Raw genomic sequence first — 18,972 nt, 5'->3', positions numbered from 1 at the left:
TAAACAAAAGCATAAACATTTAAAATGGTCACTACAACCAAAATCTTGCTTGCAAATATGAGCGATTGTCAGCAATGTACGTAAATGAGTTAAGCTATGGGACCCCACACCTATGACCAAACTAGCAAATTATATATAATGATAAAAGAGAAAACACAATGGTGGGGTATATTTATGCCCCTGTGGGGATGCCAGTCTCACCCCTCCATCCTATCAATTGATGAGTGGAGAGAAGGTGATAACCTTTTCCTAGGTGATCTGCACAGATCATCTGAGGAAGGGTGAGTTGTGTGCCTGTGAGTGTGTGCTTGCGTGTGCCTTGCGTGCCTAACTCGCATATTAACTTTGACGGTTTGTCACTCGGACTGAGACGCTTTGTCAGCTGGGGTTCCCCTGTTGCTCACAGAGGCGGCGGTCGCAGCTAGGGAAGTTGAATCTACGGAAACACAGCCTGACTTCAACTCTTGTCCATATATCTTCAGTTCAAGAGCTTTTCCCAGAGGAGTTACTCATGCTCCGCACAGCGCCTGGTAGAGCTTGTCCACTCACTCCACTGCTACATCAAAGCTGGGACATCAGAAGACAGAAGCCGTGGAAAAGCGGGGAACACCAGGAGTGGGCAGAAAAGCACGAAATGGAACCCACAGAAAAAGAGCTATGAGGAAGTGACATTCAGGGAGCCATATAGACTCTTTGCCCTGACCTGTTTGCTATTTGCATTAACCACTAGGCAATCCAGTGAGGTAATGGGCAAACCAATAAAGTCAACCTCAAACACTTACCTGTGTGGGATCTCCTTCTTTCTTGTTGCAAGATACGGATGTCAGGTGGTTTGACGTCCCCAGTGAGTCAATGACACACGGCCAGTCCCTATTTTCTGTAGCTGTCCCAAATCATTGTGTCTCCTAATCTTTTTGTGTGATATGCAAATGTGCATTAGAGTTCTTCAGGTTTCCTCATCCAACTGCAGACCCTTAATTGATAGAATTGTGGCCATCCTATTTGACTTCAAAGTTGGTGCTTTCGCTCTTTATTCCAGGGGTTTCAGTGATGATGAAGACTCTGGCCATGACTATGGGGTAGCCGGTTATGACTCTCAGTCGTTAAACTATTCTGCTTCTAGATAGGGTCAGGGGAGGAAGAAAGGTCTATGGAAGGAGAAAGCCTGGACTAAGATGGAAGCTGGTATGAGGGAGTAGAGGAGCCTAGAGAAAAGGGGATTTGTCAGGTAGGTCTTGAGTAATAAGAGGAGAGTGAAAGAGACACAAAAATTGGGGTTGGAGAAGGCGTATTGATTCGTAATACCCTGACAAATCTTTGTAAACCTAGGATCCAAAAACTGCCATAGCACAGGGGTAGCCAACATGGTCTCTCCATGTTTTGTTTGACTCCATCTTCCATCATCTCCTGCCAGCATGGCTAATGACAATTGTAGTCTAACATCATTTGGAGATCCCCGCATTGCCTCCCTGTGTGCTATGGCTTCCCATTCTCATCCCTCCTTCCCAGCAATAACTCTGCCACCACGATCAGAGAGACAGCAAAGGAGAACCTGGCCCCAGACACTGGCCCAGTTCACGTCCAAATGTGAACACACATAGCAAGTTCAACTGCCATCTGTTTCGTCTCAGTCGCAGCCTGCATGAGCTGTTTTGCTAGTCTTCATAAAATGCTTAGGCAGAACAATGTACGTTTTCACCTTTTTTAGTGTATTGTGTAAAGTTGTTCAGAGTGTTGGGGATGAAGCGGCACATAAAATAAATAAGCAGTTGTAACTTTGGTGGTAAGAAGGTGACTGACTTGCAGCTCTAGGGCTTTCTCTCTTTGAATCTTGTCTGCTAAGCATATAAACCACTAGTGCATTCTTAGGCCCAGGATTGATTGACAGGATATTTTTTATTTAATTTTATTTTTCATTTTCTATCCCAACACTCCTTGCTAGACTCTTCCTTGAGAGTTACGGATTTGCTTCTTGCTATTTTTCAACCAGTTAGTATAGAGAAAATGAAGCCAAAACCACAACCACTCCTGTCATTTTTGGAGCATCCTCACTTTGTGGACTTGTGGTAAATAGACACAATTTAGATACTAGAAAAGTAGAGGAAATTGGAGAGTACAGAATCTTACTGAGGAAAAACTGGAGCTGCTCTTCCCTAGCTTAAAAGTTAGCTGGTTTTAAAGAACTCAAGCCCGGTTTTTGTCATGACTCCTTTGAGAAAGGAGGATCTGCCCCCATTCTCTTACTCTCTACAAGAAAGCGAACAAGGCAGATTCTCTAAAGGAACAAGGGTGCAGCTAAAATTCTCTTGAAAATGGCAGATGACTGAAGCTAGCTTGGGAAGTGGATCTAGAGACACGATTAACAGAGACTGAGTGGAACTCCTATGTAGTTAAGCTTCACCTGAAAACTATTTCGGCGAGAACCTGGGAGGTCATGTTAAAGTTGATACACACATGCGTCTTACTCCTGTTGAGTGGGAATGTCTCTGTTGCGCTTCAAGGTGATGAAAGGCACAGAGGTCACTGATTCACCTGTGGTGGGAATGTGGTACATTTTTTAAAAAATGGAATATGATTTTGACTACCATTGACGACATTGTTCAACAGGCAATTCAGCAAGAGCCTCTCTTGGTGTTGTTATTTTTAGAGAACGGCGAACAGGTTGTTCAAAAAGAATTTATAGTACAGCTATTAATTGTAGCTCACGTATCACAAGGTATGGCAAACAGCTGTAGCAGAAAAATTAACACAACAGCGTAGATTAGCTGGAGAGATTAAACAAGATACGTATAGGGATGTATGGTTTCCTTTTTCCTTTTCCTTTTCAATTTGCATTAAGTCTCACATGGGAGCCAGCTGTGTAGTTTGGTATCAACAGTATCTAATCCTATCAGTTATGCACCAATTTGTGTTAACAACATAAGGATGTCGTCAGGCAGAAGCCGCTTTTCTGCAGCTCCTCGCTGGTACAATAATATGCATGCTTTAGAAACTACCACTGAGCTCTGTGAGCCTGTTGTGTCGCGAGGCCCTATTCCCCATGGAGCACTGACCCATAGCAAGCCCCATCTGATTGTACGCCCACTCCTCCCTCCCTTTCTCTCTCTCTCTCTCTCTCTCTCTCTCTCTCTCTCTTTCTCTTTTTCTCTCCGAAATGTTTTGGGTTTCTGTCTTAGGGCAGAATCTAACTGGGCATTATCCTATGCCAGCCCCATCAGAATGAATAAAAGCTCTACCAGATCACAGTAGTTGGTGGCTGGGCTGTGTCTTTAGGTAATTGTTGCAAATGTCCCTGTATTATTACTGTGGGTACCAACACAAAAAAATAGTCCTCTTTCATTATCACAGTTTTTCAGCAATTCTTTCCTAGTCTTTTTATATCACTCCTTGCTGCCCAGACATAGAAAAAAATGAAGTACTTGAGACACTATACTCTCTCCATCTCTGTCTGGAAATCCTCCCCAGAATTTTTAACCATCCCTTTGGGACCTGTGGCTGCTTTCAGAAGGATCCTTATTTCTGCACTTCCCTTGTTCATATCAATCTTCTTTTAACACTAGTTTGTATAGACTTGTTTATTTTGCTATTCTTGGTCTTTGTGAATTACACTATAAAGAACTTCCGTACTAGTGGACTTTATATCAAGGGTCTAGATCCCCTCACCCCGACCTAACATTCTGGCATGGCAAATGAACATTGATTTGGCCACTTACCAGTTTGAAGGTTGTGTTTGTAAAAAACAAGGAACTATAAATGGGAAGGGGATACCATAATATCTGAGTATTGACTCCCAGTATTGTATACATCTGAATTTTACATTGTCTGTCATTACAAAGTGCTTTCTAAGGGTCCATCCTGTCCCAGGGGTGACCCCCCTCTCATAGAAGTAAATATGAATCATATCACATTAATTTATATATAGACACATTATTTGTTGTGCTGTCAGTAAACTGTTCCAAAAGTGAATAAAGAGCAGTCTGTAATGGGAGTGTAGCAGCGGAGCCCGAAATCTGGAGGAAACTCATGACTCACGTTAGTGGGTGTTAAATGTGCCATTTTATTTTAAGTTACGCTCATTATATTTGTTTGGCCTTTCCTTTAGAGTGATCATCATCTTTTTTTTATGTGGCAAACATGCTGAGTGTCTCTTCCATTTACACTCTAAGCAGTTGGTTGGGGACATCCTGAATGGTTGGTTTAGCATCCCTCACATCCTTTTCTGTTTGCATTCTCAGTGACATCTGTGCTTTGGTGGCATTTAGCTTCCCACTCGAAGTAGCTGGCTGCTTTTAATCGGGACTGTTGAAATTGCTGTCAGTCTGAATGTTTCCTTTTTTTAATCGCATTTGCCTGATTGACCTTTTTTTGCTTTTTTCCCTCTGTCTTCCTGTTGGGCTGCTCCAGGAGCCATGGCTAACCATCTTATAACCAATGCTCTCCTTCGTCCTCATGCCACTAACAACCCTTATAACACATTGCTCGGGGAATCGGCCGTCTATAACAACCCTTCTATCAGCATGTACAACACACCAGGTGTGGTGGAATTCTCTCATTTTTCTAGTGAGAGTCCCATTTTATGTGGCTTTTATAGGCACATTTCTTTCTTTCTTTCTTTTTCTTTCCTCCCCTTTATTTTTGAGCACAAATAATTATTTCCCTACCCATTTCAGAACATTTTTTCCATTTTCCCCAGGCTTTTTTCTTGAACGAATCTAAATTAATTTTGAAAGACACCCATCAGTCAGATCTATTCAGATGTGTATGACCTTTTGTTTTAATATTTTCAGTGTTGTGTTTGGTCACTTGTATCCATTTATCTCTTGTATATCTGTTTGTCAAACATTCATTTGAGAAACAGGAGCACTGTCCAAGGTAAGTGATATCAAAATAGCCTTTTAATGCTAAAAAAAGCCAAAGCTATTGTTGAGTTTTGAAATTCAGAGCAGGATTGGGCCAGTAAGGAATATACCCCCAACTGCTGTTTAAAAACAACAGCAGTAGCAGCAGTTAGTTATTTAGCAGTAGTAATAAAAGCCCCAGGCCAACCATTTAGTTGGTTTAATCCTCATTGAAATAAATGAGACTTACTGTAGTCACAACAAAATTGTTCTGCTGGTTTTAATAGGACTTAAGTGCAACCATCTTTAGTAGGACTGAAGTCGCAGCGTATCATTCCAGATGGGTCAAGTAGAATTCTGCAATCAAAGAAGTTGGCATAAGAATGCAAAGATCTTACCAGTAAAGCCAGGGGAGTTTGTCTGACATGACTATCTGAGATTTTGGTCATGACAATCTCTTTACACAAAGATAATACAGGTGTGAACAGCACCTCTGTGGATTATATAGCCTTCTAGTATGAAATGCTGAATGGTCTTATTGGCATTTCATTCCTAGAGATGAAATGTTATTTGATATTCTACTTCTTTTGCAAATTTTTCATATAGCACTTTTTATTCATATAAGCAATGCATTTAGTTACATTAAAATGCTAATATAGCACATAAATTGCTCTGGTACTTACCCATCATAAACAGTGAAAGAATTTTTTTCTTAATATAAAGCATTAATCATGTCAAAATTTACCTTTTCATCTCAAAAAGTAACTTTCTATACTGGATAATAATATTGAGAATTCTGTATCTCCCATAAAACTGGAAGAAATAAAATTTCATTTCTGATGCACAAATGTTCTCTGGTAGCTAGGGCAAGATACAATTTTTAAAATTACTTTATATTATATTCTAGTGAGAACCAAGATAAGTTAGTTACACAGATTTCAAAGCGGAGCTCAAGTCTTGACTATCTCATCCCATTGACTTCATAGGGACTTGCATTCAACTTAGCCCGGCTCCAGCCCTCTGACAAGATCTTTCATTTCAAATATCAGTATCTATGCCAGAGATTCTTCTACATTTATTTGCACCATGCTCCATTGATCTCATTGGCCATACTCTCTGTTTTTAACTGGAACCCAAATTGTAAATAAAAACAGCACACGGTCCCTGGAAACAAAGTGAACAGTGTTACTGTTTGTTCCATTTTAATCACCAATGAGAATTGTATACCGTATTTTTTGCTCTATAAGACTCACTTTTCCCCTCCTAAAAAGTAAGGGGAAATGTGTGTGCATCTTATGGAGCGAATACAGGCTGCGCAGCTATCCCAGAAGCCAGAACAGCAAGAGGGATTGCTGCTTTCGCTGTGCAGCGATCCCTCTTGCTGTTCTGGCTTCTGAGATTCAGAATATTTTTTTCTTGTTTTCCTCCTCCAAAAACTATGTGCGTCTTATGGTCTGGTGCATCTTATAGAGCAAAAAATACAGTACTTTTTGAACGAAGCAATTGCTTATTTTATATCACATTGTCTCACATCCACCTATTTCATGTGCAAATACATTTCAGTGCTACAGGAAAATGGAAATCTATGCTAACCATTGGCATTTGATAGCTTGCCTCAGTATGCTTTGCTGCGTTACCATGAACAGAGTCGAGGATTTTGTCAGTCTGTTATCATGTATAAAATGTTATCTGATAATGAGGTAAGAGTAGTGAGCCATTATACTTATTAGACATCACTGAAACCTGGCCCATGCTAACCTGACCTGCAGCCTGACAAAACTCAGCTAAAATTCTTCGCACATTATCCCACGAGCAATCTTTTCTTTTTGGCTTGGCCATGGATGAGCTGAATTACTCACAAAGCAGCTGTCACGCTAGGCGTCATGGCACTTTATTTTGAATGATAGAACTGATAAAGTAACGAACCATAAGAAAACTCTGCAGGGTCTCAAGGGCACTGTTGCAGCCCAGATCAGCTTGGCATGACTCAAGCAATCATTTTCCGGCTTATTATTTGTAATCCATGCTGGGTTTTAGCCTATGCAGGTTGAATAGATTCATGAAACAGGAGTCATCTGAGATGACGACCAGACCCTGATTTGTTCCATGGCCACTTGGGGATATGTGGGAGTATGAAATGCTCAGACCATCACTTCACCACACGTGTCTAACAAAGTCTATGGCAATATGAATTGGCCAAGAGGAGGAGTGTAGTTTGCTAGAGAAGCGTGTGTGTGTGTGTGTGTGTGTGTGTGCGCGTGCGCGCGCATGCACTCTTTAGTGTGTGGATCTCAGCGGGTTATACCCAGAAACCCTATGCATGTTCTCTCATATTCCAGGTCTACATACTGAAGTAAACATATTCTCTCCCCCTCCCCCCGATACAGTCCTCCTTCTCTTCCCTTCCCTCATCTTCATCATTGTTCACCTGTGTGAAAGTTAAGCAGCAAGGTTAGACCAGAAAAAAGCATACTGGCTGCTAGAACAACATGGATCACATCTTGCTTTCCTTTCTTGTTTAATTAAAAGAACAGCCAATTTAAGAGATTAAAAAGCTGCTCCACTATTTCTGTTAATTCTAACCCAGTAAACTGCAGAAAGGTAACCTCAGGGATCTTTCTGAATCAACAGACGTTTCATGCCATTTTTATGATGCATATTTTCTAATTATTCAGTCTGTCAAAATTCATTGAAGAGTAGCCTTTCAGGGTGGGTTGGTATGAAAACCTCCTTTGGGGAAAACCCTTCATGATTGTCTGTGTCATTGTCCCTCCCTGGCCCCCTCTTCCTGTCCCATTTTGTGTTCTTAGATTCATTCTTCTTTAGGTAATCATAATGGCGCATTGCCTGTGCAATGTGATGATGTCATGTTGCCACATAGCCAATCAAAACTGGGAGGTGATGAAGTTCCTAGAGAGAGGGCAATGCTTAGTCGTGTTCATTAGTTTTGATGGGTTTGCTCTGAGTGAAACTTAGGTTGGATCCAGACACGTCAAAGAAACGATTCAGTTAAATGCGTTGTAAACTTCATACCGGGAAATCCCGTTGTTGAAAAACGGGACTCCACAGTGCCATCTGGTGTCAAGGAGTTGTAATGCATATAAAGCGCATTATCTTTACCAAGTCCTTAGTTGAATACCACCTGTTGCCTCTAGCTTCCCAAAAGTAAGGTTCTGTTGGAGCCTTGGGCAGCAGTAGAGCAGGAACTTTTCAAGTGTCATCGCATCTGAAAGCACCCAAAACCTCAACTCCTTTCAAGGTAAGCTTAGGGATTTAGAAACAAGCTTGTTTAGCAAGCAGAGGCAGCACACACACACACACACACAGAGAGAGAGCTTCTTCAGCAGTGGAATTTATTCCACGATTTTATTCTTATAAGAAAAAAAGAAAGAATTGTGGACTAGAAAAAGCCATCAAGATATCTGTATGCATTTACTTTTAAAAAGCATACTTTAAATGCCGTAAGATTAGAAAAAAGAATGTGACAGATTCCCTACAATGGTGCTCTGAGATGTTCAGGTAATCCGGGACTACAAGCTCTGGGCAACTATGCGCACACAGTGTGGAGATAAGCGAAACCCTCCATTGTTTTCAAGAGGAAGAGCTGGACAGTTAGCAGCTGAACAAAGCTCAGTTTGGGAAAATGTAAAAGCTTTATCGTGGGCAAGAAGAAGTAAAATGTTTTGCTGCCATTCTTTAAATAAGTGATTAAACTACAACCCTTGGGAGAAGAATTTGAGAGGATATAATGGGAGACACTGGTCAACAGGATACATTTTGTACCAAAAGAGTGTCGTTTTTCTGTGCCCAAGTAGGAGCATTATTTCCAAAATTTGGAAATTACAGCATTGGTAGTGAAATCTCCTGTGGGATCCAGCAGGCACAGATGTTCAGGAAAAGTAGCAGGGGGTTTTTGGCTTCTTTAATCTCATGTGCCGTTGGCTGCTTCTTTTTGTGGTAACAAGGAGCAAATGCCTCTTGCTACCACAGCAAAGCCTGTGAGACGAGGAAAGAAACTGTAGGCTGTGAGTAGAACAGGTGTCTCTCTCTCTCTCTCTCTCTCTCTCTCTCACACACACACACACACACACACACACACACACTTATGCAGGGGTTATATTCCGGCACCCCACATGCGTAAGTGAAACTCGCGTAAGTGGGGAACACCCTCTTAACATCCTTTAAACACCCTTTCTGCAGTCCAGATCAAAAATACTGTACAGTGGTGCCTCGCAAGACGAAATTAATCCATTCCGCGAGTCTCTTCGTCTTGCGGTTTTTTCGTCTTGCGAAGCACGGCTATTAGCGGCTTAGCGGCTATTAACGGCTTAGCAGCTTTAAGAAAAAGGAAACAAACTCGCAAGAACTCGCAAGACGTTTCGTCTTGCGAAGCAAGCCCATAGGGAAATTCGTCTTGCAGAACGACTCAAAAAATGGAAAACCCTTTCGTCTAGCGAGTTTTTCGTCTTGCGAGGCATTCGTCTTGCGGGGCACCACTGTACCAAAAATATCCACAACTGGAATTGAAGCTCTGGGGCCAGCTGGAGAATGCGCTAGAAATCTGCTGCTGCAGCAGCACTAACCCCGTGTGTCAGCTGTTAGGCGGGGAGGCTGAGCAGCGTAAAAATTGTTTATTTATTTCCTGGCACCACACGTATATGCAAGTTCATGGCTCCGACCTGGTGGAATGCTCTGTCCCAGGAGACTAGGGCCCTTCAGGATTTAACCTCCTTCCGTCAGGCCTGTAAGACAGAGCTATTCCACCTGGCCTTTAATTTGAATTCAGCCTGATCTTTTATTCCCCTTCCTTCCCTCCCCCTCCCCTTTTTATGAAGATTCCCTGCTCTGAGACCCCACAGCTAATTCTCCCCTGGCCTCCTCGCTGGCCCAAGTAGGACTAATTCAGCCAGCTAGCCCTGGTGACTATCTAACGCTTATTGGATGGATTTCCCCCAAATTGATTTTTGAACTCTGAATTTTATTGTTATTCATGTTTTTATATTGTATTTTCTGCTGCTTCTATGTTGTATTACAATTAGGTGTTTTAAATTTGTTGTTAGCCGCCCTGAGCCCGGTTTTCTGAACCGGGAAGGGTGGGGTATAAATAAAAAATTACTATTATTGATTATTGATCGCGAGAAAGTGGAGGGATGGCTGCAAATGGGAACAAAGTTTTCCATAGTCTGGCAGCTAGCTGGACTGGGCAGGAAACCAGTTCAGTCCAGCCATTTCCTTTGGGGCAGAAAAGCATCACTGCTCTGTATGGGAGGCCAGGAAGGAATGTTTCCTCTTTGTCCCAATTGGTTATTGAGCCGGTGTGTTTCTTTCTTTAACCTTTTCGTGGGTGGGATTTGTTTGTTTTGCTTTGATTTATTCCACGTGGCTATGTCTGCTATATATTTTGCTCTTTTAAGACTACTTCAGGAGAATGACCAGCCTGGCTGTGGGAAATGGCACCAGAAATCATAAGAATGAGAAGGTGTCTGGGAGCTCCATCTTCTCTGAGATTGGCAAGGCAAAAGGACTAGAGCAGCCCTTTTAAGACAAGCTTGCACATTCTGGGGTGCTTCCGATGCAGGATATCTTGTCCTAGGGAGGTGGCTTAGTCTTCTAGTCCTCAGTATAATATGTGTTTTGTTTTTTATTACAAATTTGTGGATGATATACCTTGTGTTTCAAATTTACATGACTTGCAAATCCTGAAGTTTGATCTTCAGGTTTCAGACTTTGGGCTTCCACTTTCACGAGGGGACTTCCCCCTCTCTCCTGCCCCTGGCTTGTGGGGCGGGTGGTTTGGAAGAAGCCCCAGAACAGCACAGAAGGGATGGGGGTTCGTTCTGTCTGGCAAGCTGATAAGCTTGCGCAGAAAGAATGTTAGAAGTAGCAAGATGTTAAATTCCACCCCTAGAATTTATAATTTATATTTTTTTGGGATGCGGGTGGCGCTATGGGTTAAACCACAGAGCCTAAGACTTGCCGATCAGAAGGTCGGCGGTTCGAATCCCCGCGACGGGGTGAGCTCCCGTTGCTCTGTCCCTGCTCCTGCCAACCTAGCAGTTCGAAAGCACGTCAAAGTGCAAGTAGATAAATAGGTACCGCTCCGGCGGGAAGGGAAACGGCGTTTCTGTGCGTTGCTCTGGTTCGCCAGAAGCGGCTTAGTCATGCTGGCCACATGACCTGGAAGCTATACGCCGGCTCCCTCGGCCAATAAAGCGAGATGAGCGCAGCAACCCCAGAGTCGGCCACGACTGGACCTAATGGTCAGGGGTCCCTTTACCTTTACCTACCTTAGAGTCTACCTGAAGCATTTGGTTTTAGAACAGTGACCCAACCGAGGGAAATTCCCCTGACAGCACCGGAAGAAGTGCTCCTGGCAGGAAGGAGAAAGCCTCTCTCCCGTACGGAGATGCCGCAAAGAGGAAGTGCATTCAACCCGAGGTATGGCTGTACCTTTAAACCAGGATCAACGCTAATGGAGCAATCAGCCAGCAACCAAGCTAGGCTGATTTAGGATACATGCCTATGCCAAAGCCTACTTACATCTGAAATCAATAAAAGTTGTGGCCATTTCAATCCCAGATTGTTGTCCTGTCATTATTGCTACCTTCACGCCCCTGAAATCTGAGCCCAGCCCATAGAGCAACAGGGAACTTTGGTTCAAGACACGTCAATGGGGAAATAAAACATTTGTGTGCATTTTCAAAATAGCCTGAAATAAAGGACAAGCTCCATGATGTGCTTAAAACAAACAAAGCAAGAATTAGAAAGGTCTTGTACATAATGCTTCTGGTTGTTCTGAAACTGCATTCCAATGTAATCATTGGATGGGTGGGGTGATCATACATAATGCATTCTCCATCAGATTTTTGTTTGTCTTAATCAAGAAACATTAATACCTTGCATTCTTTCTGCATATTCTCAGTATTCCTCCTTGCTTTTAAAAGATTTCCTGATTGTGAGGATTTTAAGCATGTACAGGCAAACGCCCTTCTGCCTTTCACACTAAAAATGTGAAAAGTTAGGTTCTTCCTGCATATCTTTCCTAGTCAAGGCAGGCAAAAGTCTGGATATTTATTTCAAAAGAAGGGTTCCGTTTCATAACTCTGTCATATTTTAAAGTATATGTATTTTTATTTCAGGTATAACTAATTAGTAGATGACTGAGGCAGAAGGAGTAGAACTTTTGCAGAGCAATGAAGGTGGAGAGGATGAAATTCATTCCTGCAGGCATATAGTATAACTGCTGGGCCTTCCTTGCTAGCTTGTAAGTAGTAAAAGGGGTCGTAGCTGTACAGGACAGGACACAGTTGCCAAATGCCTAAAGATTGGCAGCCCTTGAAAGAAGAGATTAGCAGCCCAACTAGAAAGATGGCAAGGAAAACAATCACCTAAGGGTGGCTGTGTTGGCTCAGTTCGAGACTTAAGTTTGTTCCATTTCCATGAGAATTTTTCAGTTGAAAACTATTTGGCTCTTCATCTCTCTCTCAGCTGCCCCTAACAGGCAAAGGAAGGGAGTAGGGCAACTCCATTGCCTCTGCTGAAAGATCAGCTCCTTTGGACTCCTCCCTGAAGTGTTTCCATCTCAGCTAGTCCTTATCAGCTAGTCCTGGTATGTCCCATGGAGGAACTTACGGTCTTCAAACAAAAACATCCTGAAGGTCCCAGGCCACAGAGAGGTTAGGCTGGCCTCAATCAGAGCCAGGGCTTTTTCGGCCATGGCCCCGATCTGGTGGAATGCTCTGTCACAAGAGACCAGGGCCCTGCGGGACTTGACATCTTTCCGCAGGGCCTGCAAGATGGAGCTGTTCCGCCTGGCCTTTGGTCTGGACTCAGCCTGACTCCCTCCTTTGGCAATCTTCGCAGAACTCTAGCCCAATGGTTGCCATCAATTTGATTTGAATTAATTTTATAATGAAATGATTTTAGAAAGTTGTATTATTTTGTTGTTAGCCGCCCTGTTAGCCGCGGCTTCGGCTAGGGAGGGCGGGATATAAATAAAAATTTATTATTATTATTATTATAAGAACTTTGTGACTTTAAGAACACATCCCCAAAGTTGACTTCTCCTGTTCCATCGCCATCCCTTTCCCCTTTTTCATTGTGCCTGCATAAAACCCAATTGATGTTTGTTCTAATTCAGCAGTAAACAGCTGGTTTTCCTGGGGAAGCAGCAGAATGCTTTTGAAGCCAAGATGCTAGGAAATATACAAAGCGGTAGCGGAATTTTCTTCTCTGGCAACAGTAGAGTAGTTTATGGAAGTGAGTTCTGGCAAGGTTACCCAGACTTGATTGATTTGGGACCAAGGCAAAATAGTTTCAAATAGCTTAGGCTTTGTGGAGAATCTACCACTAGTACCTGGCATTGTCCCTTGTCCAGCACCAAAAGCGTCAAAGGTGATCAGGTCTACCTGGGAGAGAGATGTTACAATTTCTTCTTTCTAACATGTTTTGCAACAGATTATCACTGTGCCACAAAAAATTGTCACCGATTATGGGCTATTATACCAGGTTATCTATGACTTAGGGGTCATCCATACTTTTGCCCCATGCTTTCTAGACACAGGTCCACACTTTAAAGCGCAGTTCTGATTTCCCATGGGTTAGAATTTGCTCCAATTCAGTGGTAAAGAGCAGGTTTTTGTGGGGAAAGCTCCAGGCCCCCTCACCCCCCCCCAAAAAAGCACTCGGACACAGTGCTTTAAAGCGCAGGCCTGTGCTTAGAAATGTGGCACGAAAGGAAGTCCAGAGGAGCCCTTACCTATGAGCCAGCTAGAGCATTTATTATATGAAGTGGTGTGCATTTCTTTCCATTGTGCTAGGACTCAATTATTTTAAGCTACTTTCTTTCAGACAAACCATACATGTTGGCTGCTCCTCATCAAGCTCACTATCGCTTTCATCATTTTGCCATGTTCAGGTTTTTTTTTCTTTTCTTTTCCATAAAATTGCTTTGGAGAGAAAATGAGCAGCTCTCTAAAGAAAACCAACACAAAATAACACCATCCCCTCTGATAGTGCTCGCTGCAGATCACTGTTGTCAAAGAAACTGTCTTTCAAGTTAAATCAACACTTCCTACAGCTGAGTTCAGCAGTTGCGCATTCTTGCAGGCTTTTTATACAATCTTTCCTCAGCGGGAAAATATATATTGGCTTGGCGCTGAGATCTCCATTTGCCTTACTAAGAACTCTTTAGAATACATATATATATATTGGCGTGCTCTGGTCCATGGAGAGTAGGACACGACTAAACAAAACTAATATATAGAGTCACGGCAGAAGAGTGCTTTTGCACTCCTCCATCCTTTTAAAAATGTTTTATTTTTCCATCCCCCTCCCCTCCAGGGCTAGTATAGTTTTATTCCCTGGCTGGAGGGCATGTAGGGTGACTGGAAAGGCGATGGATCACATTCATGGCTCTGCTCAGGTCAGATCTCTGATGGTTGTGGGGCCAGGACTGCAGAGGTTGCCACAGCAATGGGGAGGGAGAATCTGGCCCTGAGTCTCCCTCTCTGCCCTCCCAAAGAGAGAGCCAATGTTTACTTTGGCTCCCAGGAGACATAGAACTGCAGGGTTAGTCACTTGGTTCACAACAGCACAATGTGGCAATACCTTCTCTGCCATAATTTGAAAGATGGTGAGCGCGAGACCTTCACCTCCTTGTCATTTTGTCTCCATTTCATTCAAGCCACATAATGCCAAAGCACCGTGCAGTGGGGTCCTTAACTCTTCGGATTGTGTTTGCTGCATTCTCATACTTCAGTTACCGTATTTTTCGCTCTATAAGACGCACCAGACCACAAGACGCACCGCACCTAGTTTTTGGAGGAGGAAAAGAAGAAAAAAAAATTCTGAATCCCAGAAGCCAGAACAACAAGAGGGATCGCTGCGCAGTGAAAGCAGCAATCCCTCTTGCTGTTCTGGCTTCTGGGATAGCTGCGCAGCCTGCATCTGCTCCATAAAACACACACACATTTCCCCCCACTTTTTAGGAGGGAAAAAGTGAGTCTTATAGAGCAAAAAATACGATAAATACTTATGTGTACAGTTTGTGTTGTAATGCGGTTCAGTGACAAACACATAATGCACACATTATGCATCTGACTTTGGTACACTTGATATTTGAAGAACTGAGCCGTCAAACATATAGATATTTGAAATTCAATATAGCTGGTATTTAACATATGTTCCATTAAATGTGGCCTTCAAAAATACGATGTGAATGAAGCTTTCAACTAGCTTCTATTCCCATTACCTGCCTTTGATGAAGTGATATTTGTGACTGAACAAGTGGCTGAGAGTCTTCACCCCTCCAGCATGAGCAGTTGTCTTATGTTTCTGGCAGAGACATTCTTTTGAGAGTTGTCTCCATGCGTACGTCTTATAACAATCACTGCTAAAGAGGTACACAAATTCAGTACTTGCCAGTGTCTTTAGTTGTTTTGGCAACCCTAGCCTGACAGATAAAAGCAGCTGCCCTGGGAACTTGTTTGAAAAAGCAAGGTAAATATGTCTGCAAAAATAAATAACTTACCGGTGATTCTTCCTGTTACTTGCAAGTTCCAGCACTCTGGGCATTTAAACATTTGTAGGCATCAGTTTCATCCCCTCCATCTTCATTGCACTGCAAAAATTCTACTCCTTTTGCCTCAGGCAATACTCTTCTATCTTTTTTTTTGATACCTGAAATATATTAAAAAGTGACATGATTCTGTATGTGTGTGTGTGTCCATTATGTTTTCTACATGTGAGAACTAGACTTAAAAACTAAGATACAAGGATTTGAGGCTATATTAATGGCTTGTATCCTAATGAGCAGAAGTAAATTCATGCATGGGGAGTTTTCCATTCATTGTGATACCTGGTTATGATACCCCCACCCCCGCTTTATTAAAAAAAGGGGCCTCCCTGGAGGGTTGGGAGATGCGGAGGGGAGGAGCAGCAGCTGGAGTAAGAGGAGATTGCCCAAATCAGGCAGTCGTACATCCTCAAGAAGCAGCTGGTGGAGAGATGCAGGAGGTTGAAGGTCTCCTTGCACAAGTCTCCTACACCTTCGCTACTTTGGATCGGAGCCAAGAGGTACATTGGAAACACATGTCACTAGTGATGCTAAGTGGCCAGAAATCCAGACTTGTCTTCCTAAGGTTCTTCAAACCAACTATGTCCACCTGAAAGACTCTGCAGAGTTTATCTCTGGACGTAGAAGTGTTCACAAGATGGCACCCAGCTGCTACACTGCATGCAGTACAGAGATCTTATTTTCTGGGGCAGTTTAACATATATCAATAATAAGTAACTTCATTCATACCTGCCCTTTAGAATAGCTTTCCCAAGCAGAAGGAGGGCAGGTGCTCCTTTTCTGGAACAATAGCAAGCCTCGTGGCGCAACAGGCCCTCTCTCTCTCAGTTGTCCTTTTCACTTGCGTCAGGACTGCTATTTGGAAATAAAACCCTGCAGGTGCTATTCCACATGGGAAACCGTTTTGGAATAATCCAGCCATGTCATATAGATACAATTGCTCGTGACAGCATTGTGGCCTTCAAGTTGTTGTTGAATTCTCAATCCCATCAGCCCCAACCGTCATGACCAATGTTCAAGGGTGATGGGAGTTTTCCAAATGTGCTCTCTGGCATAGGTATTTAAGGATCAGGGCAGTACCAGAAGTGGACATTGCTGTGCACCTGCCAAAGCTGGGGGTTCACTGTCCATCTTAGTGCCTCCAGGGCCAGGTGATTTCTCTCCTTCTTGGGATGTGTGCCCCATCTAAGTGTGGGGCACAGAGTGTGGGGACAGAGCAGCATTCTCACCGCACCCTGCACTGCGCTTCACAGCAGTTGTAGAGATTGGACCCAGAATGGGCAGAAGGGATGTGGGCGAGCACAGGTGCTGGTTCCCTGGATGCCAGAGCCCCCACAAAATTCCCCATCAAGGGGCCAGGCATTCATGGCCCTGGGCACCCACAATCGTGGGGCCAAGATGGCCCTCCTGTTGGTGCGGAGGAGATAGGCTTACTTGCAGGGGCACGCCATCTTACCCTAGGGCCTTCCCAAACCTGGAACCCGCACTGACAGGTGCTAATGCAATTAAACTTGGACCTAAATTTCAACCTCCCTGCTCCATCAAAGCTAGTAAATATCCCGAATATGTTGGCCTTCCACATACATGAAGATGTTAAGGTGGTGAGTCCCTGTGGGCTTTTTTATCTGTCCCGCTTAGTGGTTCTCTAAGCAGCTGCGCTGATTTCAACCACACCAGCATAATAATCAGGAGCTGACTGTTTCTGGCAGAAATGAGGAGCAGCAGCTTTGCACAAGAAAATTCCCATGTGGATTGGTACCACTCAGTCCGCTTCCAGGCAAGTACTGCCTTGCAAGTTGAACTTGTGAAATGGGCCTTAGAAGTGGCTGTTCTGGAAGGAAGGGCATTTCCTATCTGAATTAAGCAGCTGAAGGGAGAATCATACTTTAGCTTCACCCTTCTTCCCTTAGAAGTGCAGCTTTCAGAAAGCCATGGGACTCTCAATGGTTCTAGGCTGGGCTGAAGCAAAGCCTGACTCACTCTGGACTGAATATGGATTTGGTTGGGTAAGTAGAGCAGAGGTCTAAGAGTGCGGAGTCCCCCAGGAAAAACATTGGCGATAAAATTGTCTTGAAGCTTGAACATTTCTGAAGGGTCCATTTTGTATTCATCAAAAATATTCATATTCACATACTAACTGTAGTTTTCACAGAAAATTCCCCATTAGCTCTAGGGGTGTTCTGGTTGCAGTGGGCTCTGTACTGGGGCCTAGAAAAGCTTGAGAGGTCTTTTGAAAAGTTCCTAACGATGCTAGTGTTCATTATAAGAGTTCTTTGAATGCTGTGAATGAAAAGGAAAAGTTTACAAGAGTAATGCAGTGCTCACATAGACAAGTAGGCAAGCATTTTAGCATGCAAGCAAGCCATAGGTGCCATAATTGACAGTAAGTAAAAGCGCTTGTTTGAAAACTCAGGAAATAGCCTTGGATATTTACTGGCATAATTAGTGCATGGTGATTTTCAGATTTGATTTTGCTTTTGAAATCTTGAGGACGGGGTTTATAAAACCAAAACATCTATCACTGTAAATAAAACATGTTGTGACTAATACGTCAAGCAGGTATATCTAATCCATGCAATGTAACGTCATTTGCTTCAAAAGTTGAAATGCTTTCTGTTAACACTTTTTCTGCATATCATCAATTTGCTTTTGAACCACATTCCTCCTATTGTCGCTGTAAGCTTACTTGTTGTTTTTTCTTTCCTTTTCTTCATGCTGTCGTTTAGAGCCCTACAGAGAGACAAGTATGGGAGTAAAGCTAAACATTGCATATCAAATGTAATTTTTTTTAGTTCACTTTTTAATGCATCATATATCAATGATGTAGATATTTAAAACAGTTCATCTCTCACAATGCAGAAATCAAGAATAATAAGCCATATTCTATAAATATTGATAGAAATTAGATGCTTCTGTTGTGTCTATTTTTTCATTTTGTCTTTCATCCAGTGTGTTTAAGTTTTGTGTAATTGTGTGTGAGAATGAAATTTCTTTTATGTTAAAAACACTTTTTGTCTGCAAAGTCATACTGTTTACTCATGTTGCTGTGGCATCTTTAATGAGAGCTGAACATTTTCAATGCAAAGCAATTGAAAATTGATTTATTTTCCTTTAAAAAGCAATATTGCAGCTAATAATTCTTTCTTCTTAGCAGAAGAAAGAAGGAACAATGTCTTAATGCAGAGCTGTGACCACTCTTGAGATTTTGCAACCACCTCTTGTTTTGCCCCTCAAATACTGTCGGTGATGGATAGAGATTTATACTGTGAAAATAAATGGCTCCATTCTTCATCTGTGATGGTTGTTCTATTTTTACCCATGAGTTGTTCTTTTCTCTCTGTCTGAAACACAGATTTGATGTACATCTGGTAAATACCTAAGTATCAAAATAAAAATGACCTTTTGGAGAAATTTCAATTCAGAGAAATGCCAAACTGCAATCCTAAGCGCACATCCTGGCAGTTCTGCCTCACAGATGCAGACTGAATTCAGTATTTTCAGAAGGTACACTAACAGTGTATAAAAAGGTTTTTCTTGCTGATATGAATGGCCAATAAA

The 18,972-nt window shown here is 42.6% G+C and overlaps 1 protein-coding gene across 1 annotated transcript in view; it reads left to right on the top strand.

The window, feature by feature from the left end:
• ADGRL3 (adhesion G protein-coupled receptor L3) overlaps positions 1–18,972 on the top strand; it is a 505,316-nt gene that overhangs the window by 480,127 nt on the left and 6,217 nt on the right. Inside the window, exon 25 of the mRNA XM_053370359.1 lies at positions 4,405–4,533. Within this exon, the coding sequence (XP_053226334.1) occupies positions 4,405–4,533 (129 nt within the window). The remainder of the gene's footprint in view (positions 1–4,404; positions 4,534–18,972) is intronic.

The sequence above is a fragment of the Podarcis raffonei genome, chromosome 17 (genome assembly GCF_027172205.1).
Source record: "Podarcis raffonei isolate rPodRaf1 chromosome 17, rPodRaf1.pri, whole genome shotgun sequence".
NCBI lineage: Eukaryota > Metazoa > Chordata > Lepidosauria > Squamata > Lacertidae > Podarcis > Podarcis raffonei.
Note: the sequence above shows the minus strand (reverse complement) of the source record. Positions and strands in the feature narration are given on the sequence as shown.